This window comes from Rhineura floridana, chromosome 6 (genome assembly GCF_030035675.1).
Source record: "Rhineura floridana isolate rRhiFlo1 chromosome 6, rRhiFlo1.hap2, whole genome shotgun sequence".
Lineage (NCBI taxonomy): Eukaryota > Metazoa > Chordata > Lepidosauria > Squamata > Rhineuridae > Rhineura > Rhineura floridana.
In genome coordinates, this window is record NC_084485.1 from 70,661,202 (window position 1) to 70,672,425 (window position 11,224).

General features: G+C 38.9%; 1 protein-coding gene across 1 annotated transcript; it reads left to right on the forward strand.

Annotated features, from left to right (window-relative positions):
* The first annotated feature begins 1,034 nt into the window (after window positions 1-1,034).
* On the forward strand, window positions 1,035-11,001 carry LOC133386678 (pepsin B-like). The gene is made up of 9 exons (XM_061630388.1): window positions 1,035-1,163; window positions 1,497-1,650; window positions 3,569-3,686; window positions 5,089-5,207; window positions 5,834-6,033; window positions 7,324-7,446; window positions 8,594-8,738; window positions 9,364-9,462; window positions 10,228-11,001. The coding sequence occupies exons 1-9, from the start codon at window positions 1,108-1,110 to the stop codon at window positions 10,378-10,380; spliced, it is 1,167 nt and encodes a 388-aa protein (XP_061486372.1). The 5' UTR covers window positions 1,035-1,107; the 3' UTR covers window positions 10,381-11,001.
* The last annotated feature ends 223 nt before the right edge of the window (window positions 11,002-11,224 follow it).

Here is an 11,224-nt window from a genome sequence, read left to right on the forward strand (position 1 = left end):
GATGAAATTGTATGAACCAGTATGTAATCTAGGGTCAATAACAATCAGAGGGTTACTCTTATCAGAGTATCATGAAGTTGATAGTCTTGGGTGTCTTCTATATATTAAAAATAATGCTGAAGTAGAGTTTATCTCCCCCTCACCATCCCATACGAAATTATCTTTAGATATATGGTGTATAGGGGGAGATGGTGACACAGACTTCAGGTTTGTAGAATCTATTGCCTAGCTTCTGTACATGAGAACAGCCATTATTTTTTTCTGTACAATTCCCTCTGAGAGTGAAGGAATGTCATAATGTCCTCTTGCTCCAGGGGGGCTTGCTATTTGTGCATTCAAAGTGTGAAGTCTCAAGGAGCCCCACATGTTAGCTGCTCCACGCCTTGGGCAGCTGGAGGGGCTGGCACAGGCAGCCCATTCTTGGATACTATTTAATATATGTGGTATGAAAAATGGGTTCATGCAGTATAAAATATATATTTTTATTAAACAGGTTAATTTGTAGACACTGCTGTATTTAACATATTAATCAACAAGAACCTAAATATTCAGTGCAAACTGATTACAGTTTAGACTCAAACATGACATTAAATGTAATGTTAGCTAGCACAGCTTCCCAAGGTCACCATTTAACATGACCTAATATCTTAGTAAAGAGAAATGGAACCTATCTAGCCGTACGTAAGTACCCGTCACAGCATCTGTAATTATTAACTTGCCCTTGATTATTTCTGAAATGTATAGGAACAATTTTCAAGGAAAACTGGCTTATTGATAGCTTATCACTTTGGCTTATTGATACCTTATCACTGATTTATTTATTTATTTACTATTAGCAAAGGGTATTAAATAATCACTCCATTTAAAAAAAAATCAAGGGCACAAATTGTATTTAAACCCAATTGAACAAAGGACTGAGTATTATTCATAAGAAAATGGAAAGTGTAGATATTGGGTATATATAATGATATTGGAAATCAAGAGTAAACACATAAGCCAGCAGAGGACAGTTGCCCCGGATATAAAAGAAGGGCCACAACAGCTGCAACTATGGAAAAGGATTTGTGGATTCTCTAGAAGATTGCATTGGTCAAGACACTGAGCACCATGAAGTGGCTGATCTTGGTACTGGCTTATCTCTACCTGTCCGAGGGGCTGGAGAGGTGAGTGTCCTAATTATGGTAATGAATGAGATGGAAATATCACTGATAGCTAAATGAGGGCATACATTTTCAGTTAATGTTTCATGGCAAAACCATGTTCTTATTTTTCCATGACAAAATTAAATCTTAGCTTTTCAGGCTGTGAGAATTTATTTATATATATTCCCAGGCTTTTATTTATCTAATAAAATCTAATAAAATAAATAATAAAGTAGCATGTTCCTAGTACCAAAAAGATAGAAGGGAAACTGATGAATCAAAGAGGCATAGGTGAGACACAGAAGGGCCAACAATGTTGCTGCTGGCCTCCTCAGATCTTTGTGTCCTGTACAGGATCATTCTGAAGAAAAGGAAATCCATTCGGGAGAACATGAAGGAGAAAGGAGTACTGGATGAATTTCTGAGGAAGCACTATATTGATCCTGCATTGAAATACCACTTGAATGAATACAATGTTGCTTATGAACCAATAACCAATTACTTGAATGTGAGTATTAAAATAATAAAAATATGTATCATTCTCTCTTCTTCTGTCCATCTTGTCTTTCTGCCTTTCAGTCTGTCAAAGTTTATCTGGCTTTGTGACTGCAGCATTTCCTTCTTTATCTTTGTTGTTTTATGTGATACCACATTATAATTGCTCTGCTCAGGACCAATTTCACACAATCGTCTCTGCACATGGTGAATTTCGGATTGAATGGGCACAATATTGCTTAATAATTTCATCACTCCCTATGCTTCTCCACTTGCCTCTTGTGTGATGATGGAAGAACTCAAGTAAAGATGTAATCCAACTCCCTTTCCATCGAATTGCCAGCTTCAAAACAAACAAACAAATAAAACAAACTGAACACTCCTCTCTGTGTGCTCAGTGCTCCATGTGATTGCCCTTCTCTCTTTTGAAAACAACATACTGACATTTGTCCAGCTTTTTGAAAACTGCCTTACTAAAACACTTCTTACGTATTTTGAGTTTTTGTATTCTGAGTGGGAAACATTCAGGGTTAGGGCTTTGTAGTATCTTTTTTACTTATTGACAAGATACACCAAATATTGTTTCCAGTTTTCATCCAGGTTACAAAGGGACTAGCAGCCAAACCTTTGTTTGATGGAAGGGCTCAGTGGCAGAGTTTCTGCTTTCCATGCAGAAGGTCCTAGATTCAATCCCTGTCATTTCCAGGTAGGGCTGGGAAATATTCCTGCATGAAAACCTGAAGAGTCACTGCTTGTCCATGGAGGCAATATTGGGCTAGATGGACCATTAGGCTGACTTGGTATAAGGAAGCTTCCTAAATTCCAATGCTCTCCACCACAGAAGTTTCTGCTACCCAACTGGCATGCCATGGTTTGAGTCTTTTAAATGGCGTGTATCAGTGGGAACTGGTAGGATGAAACAATAGGTAGCATTAAATTAAGACATTTTGATTCCTTTTTCTTACACACAGCATTGCCATCAACCCACCATATGGTCTTGGAGAGTAGTATTGTTTCCCTCCCAAATGAACTGGCCTGGGATGTATTTTAAAGCTGAATTATCTGGACTGTCCTTTTGAGAAAAATAATAGAAATACTAGAGCTTGGAAGTAACTAGTTACAAGTAACAAATTACTTGTAATTTATTACTTTTTTGAGTAACGAGTGGGTAACTTCATTACATTTTGTTGGTTATAGAATGAGTAGTAACTTCATTTCTTTTGAGGAGTAATTGTAATGTTTCCAGCATTACTTTTGCGCATTACTTGGGGGGGGGAGCAGGGGAAGTCTTCTGCTCCTCTGATTTGTGAATAAAAATCATGTGCTTCAAACTGGGTTTTCTGTGCAGTGTTGTTCTTCCTTCATGCTCTATGGGTGCTTAGGAGGTGAAGAGGGAGGAGATGGAGAGCGAGATGGGGTGGAGAAAACAGTTGTTTAAAAATTGACAGGAGTGGAAGGAGAAAAGAGCTGGAGGCAATATATATATACAAAAATATGTGTGTTGGGGTATCATCATTGCTGAGGGTGAGGTGAGGGGATGTGAGATTCTGTTATGCCATTCTGTTAATCTTATGGATAAAAAAAATTATTCTACTACCCTCTGTGTGTGTGTGCTTATTTTTAATGTTGTTTTAGGCTACTTGGTTGTGCAGCAGCCAAGGCCAGCACCTTATAGGCAATTTTTAAAAAAAAGTAACTAAAATGTAATTGTAGCAATTACTTTTGAGTAAAAGTAAAGTAATCAGTTACTTTCAGAGCAATTGTAATTGTAATGGTAATTACTACTTTTGGGGAACCATGTTACTGTAACTGTAATTTATTACTTTTTAAAAGTAATCTTCCAAGCTCTGAGAAATACAGGGAATGGTAATAGAATTAGGTATTTAAAAGTGTGAAATCTTCCATCTTACCAACACCTTCTCACCTGCCAGTCCTTCTACTTTGGAGAGATCAGTATTGGGACTCCACCCCAGAACTTCCTCATTGTAATGGACACTGGCTCCTCCAATCTCTGGGTACCATCTGTGTACTGCAATACAGAAGCTTGTGGTGAGTACTAATGTCCAGCTGCAGAGAGATTTGTTTTTGTGAGCTTATTAGTTGATTTGTGTGTTTTTTTATTAAAAAAGCTAAACGTATATCTAAAATTGACAGTTTTCAACAGGAATGGAATGATGGTATATTTATTGGTATCTCTTAAATGCATTTTTGTGGATGGCTGGTCCTTTTTCTCCTTTAGTTCAAAATATGTATGACTCTCAGCATGGATATTATGACATAGAACAAAATAATAATTTGATGTGGCCAGATAATCTGTTGACATATTAAAGAACATGCCTCAGAAAGGAAGCGTCATGGTAACCATCAGTTATATCCCACTAAATTATACTCTGAATAGACCCGTTGAAATTAAGGGACCTAAGTTAGTCATGCCCATTAACTTCAATGGATCTACTCCGAGTAGGACTACTGTTTGATACAACTTAGTGGGTAATATCCAGCAAAGCAGTTCCATTAGCGGAAGGATTTCTGGCTGTGCAGTGGAGCTTCCCCATTCTCTTCTCTCCTCGTGCAATCCGAAATCTGCTCTAGGGGTTGCCATCATTGCAGTATCTTGCAGTCGATTTGATGAAGGTGCAGGGGGGGGAGAGGAAAGGGAGGGGAAGTTCTGTTGCAGAAATGGAAATCTTTGTACTAATGTAACTACTTAGTTGGATACCGCCCAAAATTTGGAACAACATATTATGAAGGAAACATCTTATTTCCATTGAAAGGCAAATGTAGAGACTGGATTGACATATGTTTGGGTGCACTGATGGTAGATGAAGAATGCTTAACACAGACAAACACTACACACAGATATTCCCTTCATAATGCTCCTACAACCATTTAAAATAATTTTTCCTACCCACTGGGATCTTTGCAGTATCTTGACAAACATGGGTTTGACAATGTGTTTCCACCCTTGTGCAACTTGACCTCTTCAAGTCTTCATATCTCTGAAGGGTTGTCATACAGAAGATGAAACAAATGTGTTTTCTTTTGCTTCAAAGGGCAGGATTAGAACCAATGGGTAGAAATTGCAGGAAAGCTAATTCCAGCTAAACATGAGGAGAAACCTCTTCCTGGTAAGGGCTGTTTGGCAGTGGCAAAAAGAGTGCCTCAGGAGGTGGCAGCCTCTTCTTTGCTGGAGGTATTTAAATAAAATTTGGATGGCTAGCTGTCATGGATGCTGTAGCTAAATCCTGCATTGCAGTTGCCCTGAGCAGATTTGGACTGGATGACTTCCAAGGTCTCTTCATCTCTTACGATTCTGTGACAGTATGGATCTGTAACAAATTCAGAGATATTGTGAACTGAAGTCTGAGAGGCAAATGTAAACCATATACCAAGGGGCATCTTTTATTGCCACATGGAAACAGATATGTTTTTTGTTTTTGTTTTACTGTAGAAAACCACAACAGGTTCAACCCTAGTACATCCTCTACATACTCCAACAATGGGCAGACCTATACCCTGTACTATGGGAGTGGTGACTTGACCGTCATGCTGGGCTATGATACTGTACAGGTAAGAGACCTTTGCACCATGCATTTATGCATCTTACACTGTGCAGTGTTCTGGCAACCTTGAAAATCTGGTCAAATAAAGAAAAAGAAATCTGTTCAGAACACAGCAGTGCAATCTGAATATTCTGAACAAGTAAAAAGGTAAAGAAGGAGAATCGGGAGGACAAGGGGCCTGACTAAAGCTTAGGAGAGAGATTTGTGATTTCTGTTGCCCAGATACTGCTGGCTGTGGGCAACAACTGCAATAGGCAGCACTGAGGGTTTGCTTGTTCTGTTTCACACACCACTGTCTATGTTATTGGCACTTTGCTGTGGGGGACAAAGAGCCTTTCTGATGGCTGCCCAAATTATATTAACATCTGAGGCGGAAAACCGAAAAGGTCATTTTATGATCCTGCCCTTTTTTGATTCCAAGCCCTAGTGCAAAGAGACCTTCATTAGCTTTCCCAGCACTGTTGGCAATTATTTGGTCCTCTTTATTTGTCACATTGTCTGTCTGTTTTGCATTATTCTTAAAACTGATCTCTCTCTCTCTCCCCCCCCCATTCTTACTGTTGATAACGTGAGTTATTCAAGCTCACCATTCTGACTGAAGGTGAAACCCTTTTTGAATTCTTTGTCCCCCAGGTCCAGAACATTATCATCCAGAGCCAGGAGTTTGGCCTGAGTGAGGACGAACCCGCCAGCCCCTTCTACTATGCCAATTTTGATGGGATTTTGGGCATGGCTTATCCTGCCCTAGCTGTAGGGGGGTCATACACTGCCATGCAGTCAATGCTGAGACAAGGGCAGCTTTCTGAACCCATCTTCAGCTTCTATTTTTCACGGTGAGAACCAAAACTCTATCATTTTGTCAGGAAGCATCTAGTATTTCTTTATATATTATTTGATTTATATCCTGTCCTTCCTCCCAGCAGGAACCCAGTGCGGCAAACAAAAGGACTAAAAATACTTCCAAACATCATAAAAACAGATATTAAAATACATTAAAACAAAACAACTTTAAAAACATTTTTTTAAAAAACTTTCAATACTTTTTTTTAAAAAAGGTTAAAAAACATATTGTTTTTTTTAAAAGGTTTAAAAGTATATTAAAAAGCAATTCCAACACAGACGCAGACTGGGATAAGGTCTCAACTTAAAAGGCTTGTTGAAAGAGGAAGATCATCAATAGGTGCCGAAAAGATAACAGAGATGGCACCTGTCTAATATTTAAGGGGAGGGAATTTCACAGGGTAGGTGCCACCACACTAAAGGTCCATTTCCTATGTTGTGCGGAACAGACCTCCTGATAAGATGGTATCTGCAGGAGGCCCTCACCTGCAGGGCACAGTGATCGACTGGGTATATAAGGGATCAGACAGTCTTCCAGGTATCCTGGTTCCAAGTTGTATAGGACTTTGTACACCAAAACTAGAACCTTGAACTTGGCCCAGTAGCAAATGGTAGCAATCTAGAAGATTGAGATCAGAGAGCTTAATATTTTTTAATATTTAATATTTAATATTTAATAAAAAAATTATTGCTGTAAACCGCCCAGAGAGCTTCGGCTATGGGGCGGTATATAAATGTAATAAATAAATAAATAAATAAAAGCAATTCCAACACAGACGAAGACTCGGATAAGGTCTCTACTTAAAAGGCTTGTTGAAAGAGGAAGGTCTTCAGTAGGCACCGAAAAGATAGCACAGATGGTGCCTGTCTAATATTTAAGGGGAGGGAATTCCAAAGGGTAGGTGCCATAACACTGAAGGTCCGCTTCCTATCATATATGGCCTTTACCCCTACATTAAGAGTTTATGCTTAAGATTCCTTAATGCAAATCAAGTGCCTTATTTACCTTAACACACTTTAACCATCCCTTTGATCTCAAAATTGAAGTGGTGAAAGGATGAATTTTCCCCAGCCTGAATATATGCTTATTAATAGAGAAAGAATCTAATCCTGGGAGGTGGTTATTCAAGATTAGCTAATCTGAAGCAATCTGTGCCCAATTTGCTCCACTGTTGTTGGTTTTTTCTTCTTATTCTGTTTTCTGCTCTTATGTATGTAGGCAAATATAGACCTCCAAGATATTAATAACCTTGACTGGTTTTGTCCATTTCCTCATTCCTCAGCCAGCCAACCGTTCAGTATGGAGGGGAATTGATTTTAGGAGGTGTTGACAATCAGCTGTTCTCTGGAGAAATTGCCTGGGCACCTGTCACTCATGAGGTTTACTGGCAGATTGGTATTGAGGAGTAAGTGATATCCATAATCCCCACTCCATGTATATCTAACCATGCTTTTCTGCTTTGCTCTCCCATTGCCATGTCCCTTTACAGTTGATAACAGATGGTTTCTACACTCTTTGAAGGTATAGCTTTTCTGTAGAGGGAAATAGCCTTATTCCTGTTTGCTACTTTAAAATGTGGTTGTGTGTATATCTCAGTATGGGCTTATATTTGTCTGCTCCAGCACTGGAAAAGAACCTTCAAAAAACCAGGAGGAGCCTGATTCATCCAACGCCAGGCATTTAAAAGTTCTATTAATTTCAGTGGGAGAGTTAGCCAAAAACAACAATAATAATGTAAGAGGAAGGAGCAATAAGTAACAAAATGGTGGCTGTTGCTGCAAGGTGAAGGCATCCTTACTGATGGTTAGTAGTTTGTTTTTTTAAATAAAGGCTACATGAAAGCTGTGCACAGCTGTGCTTGAGTGGTACAACAGAGGCGCATTCAAGATGTGTCACTCATCACTCTTTATCAGGGACTGTGAAACTTGTAACACAAAATTCCACAGAATAGTCACAGTCATAAAGAATGAACCAACTGGGTAAAAACAAACAATACTTTTCCCAGCAACAAGATATCACACCTGAATACAATATTCCGGCAAATGAGGTTGCAGTCCAATTCAGACTTACCTCAGACTAAACTCCATTGAACTCAATGGGGCTTACTTGTGAGTAGATGTTTATTGTGTATGAGTATGCACACACACACACAAAATCCTGAAAGGCAAATTCTTGGATACTACCATTTCACACACACACCCCATTTTCAACTTTCAGTAGAAGCTTTTATTTATCAAAGCCTTGTATATTCTTGAATTTTGGGATGTTTCCAATTTGGTTTTCCAAGATTATCACATTTGAAAGTGAGAAATAGCGTGGATTTGAAAATAGGCTGTCACTTTCCCGTAAAGATTGATCTCTGGAGAAAACAAACCTCTTTAGATTATATCTTATGTAGCTATGCATGTGCCTACATGACCATAGTAACTGTCCTTGTATCTATCTATTAAATATCCTCAGTTCTGAGTTCTGTGTTTCTTTGAACTGCTGCCTGGTTTGTTCCTTTGTTGCTAACTTTGCTGTCATTACATTTTTCACTTTTATCTCTATAGGTTTGCCATTGGCAACGAGGCTACTGGCTGGTGCAGTGAAGGCTGCCAAGCAATTGTAGACACTGGCACATGTCAGCTTACTGTCCCACAGCAGTACATTGGGACTTTCCTGCAGGCTGTGGGAGCTGAACAATACAATGGAGAGGTGGGTGGAGCAGGGAACCTTGGAATGCTGCTGAGGGCACATCTGAGGATTTCTGCAGTTCACTCATCACTGCAGCGGAAGGTGGTATGCTGACAGATCCCATCTGAAAGGTTACACCCAGGATGCTACACCCAGGTTAAGGGCAAGCCTGGAGTTCACAAGATGTGTGTTCCTAGACCTAGTTGAATGCAAGAGATGTGTGCTGATCTTGCTCACAGAGATATAAGACTGACTGCTATTGGAAAGGGAATTCTGGATTAGAAGATAAATCTCCATCTGATCCAGCAAGACAATTCTTAAGTTGCTTGTGTGTTTAGTATCTGCATTTGTTGACCTCCTCAAGTTATGGATGAATATTTTATTTATTTTAGAATTTGTTACTCACTGTTCTTTATTTTAAAAGAAACTTACAGCTGCTTACATGAAAACAGTAAAATACAGATATTAATTTTAAAAAGGTTTAAAAACAACAAGATGAATCTAAAAGGTATCAGCTCTATGACTGTCAATAAAATAAATTGAACATATTTGATCTGTCAGTCTACTTTCTAGTGGGGATAGAATCTGACCAACCACTGTCCTGGCCTACTCATAGAGTTAACTTTGCATTTGTATTCTTCCACAGTATGTGGTGAACTGCAACAATGTCCAGAACATGCCCACCATCACCTTTGTCATTAATGGATCCCAGTTTCCACTGCCTCCCTCTGCCTATGTCTCCAGTGTATGTATACGATATTGCTTAACTGCACTTTTTAAAAAAAACTAAAAAAACCATGCTGCTTAAGTGTTCTAATATCTAGAGCAGCCTTTCCCAACCAGTGTGCCTCCAGATGTTGTTGGACCACAACTCCCATCAGCCTCAGCCAGCATTACCAATTGTAAGGAAAGATGGGAATTGTGGTCCAACAACATCTGGAGGCACACTGGTTGGGAAAGGCTGATCTAGAGACTGAAGTAATATCTTTAAGTTTCCTCTGTTCTTGATAGCAGGGCCTTTTAGAAATTAGTGGCATTTTGTGTAATAATATCTAGATATTTTAATCCTGGCCTTTCTCCTGGTCATCATTCTGAGGACCTTGCATGGATCTCTCATTGCCATCTGAATTATCTTCCAAGACTGGTCTGCTCTGACTTTTATTACTAGAAGCAAGAGTTGTAGTACCTACAGAAGAGTGAAAAAAACTTTCAATTTTGTCACTTCTGCCACTGTGATGGCACTCCTATTGGTCCTGCCTGCATTAGTCAGTTCTAAACTTGCACATGTGGACAGTCAGATATTTGTAATTGTAGCACATGTAATATAGATCTAACTCCCATAACATGTATATGAATCATATACTTGCAAACAAGCTCTGGGCAAGTACATTCAGGGTTATTATGGTTATAGTAAGCAGACGAACAGTTGCATTCCTGTCATGCGATCTAATCTAGACATGATTTCAGATGTCTTTAAAAATGCATCATGATATTTTCTTTTGTTTCACAGAATAATGGATATTGTTCAGTTGCAATTGAGCCCACGTACTTGCCTTCCCAGAATGGGCAACCTCTATGGATCCTTGGTGATGTCTTCCTTAAGGAGTATTATTCCGTCTTTGACATGGCCAACAACAGGGTGGGCTTTGCACCATCAGCCTAGATAGAAAAAAAAGTTTAGACAGGGCAAAGGCCATTTCCTTTCTAGTCTAGTGCTGTTGTTGTCTTGGACTGTAAAGAATAATTTTAAATTATGTTGGTTAAAACACATTGCAGTTTCTTAATTTTCTATAGACTGTCTGCCTTGGTTTGTATGTAATCAGTTCTCTTGAGATCCATTGTTACAGAGAAATAAACTCCAATTTGTAACTTCCTCTCCATCAAAATTGCACTGCCCTCTGGGAGGAGCACAGCAGCTGTTTGGCTGAGAGGACCATGAATTAAATGGGGAGCAAGGTAAAAGGGAATGACTCTTCTTGTGCACTTCCCTCCCCATTGCAAGCACTGAGTAAATACAGACAAATAAATGCATGAGATAATCTGAATTAGATTACCAAAATTATCTTAAGTAAATAGATAAGTTTTAAAGACTTTCTTGAATGCCAGAATGAAAGGGCCAAACAAATCTGGAAGAGAGTTTCCCTACTGCAGAGTCAGCACCAAAAGGCCTTGCCTTGTGTGCTCATTTTTTCACCCAATATTTCCATAAGGTGAACTTGTTGGTAACAACAGAACTGCTTTCAATGGTCAGTTCTGCTGACCATCTCGAAGCGAAACCCACAAGTGAGAGCTTTTGTCATGTAATGTGTGCACAAGCTATGTTGACTGAAATGCATCAATGTATGTTTTTATTTTGTTTGCTTTACTTACATTATTTATTGAAATAATAAAAATCTAATTAGAGTGATTGAACAAATGTCAGACAATCTGTCAATAGCTGCAATGGTTATGAAGCACACTACCTCCAATTATCAGACACTTGGGACAAACAAGAGATGGTCATCTTC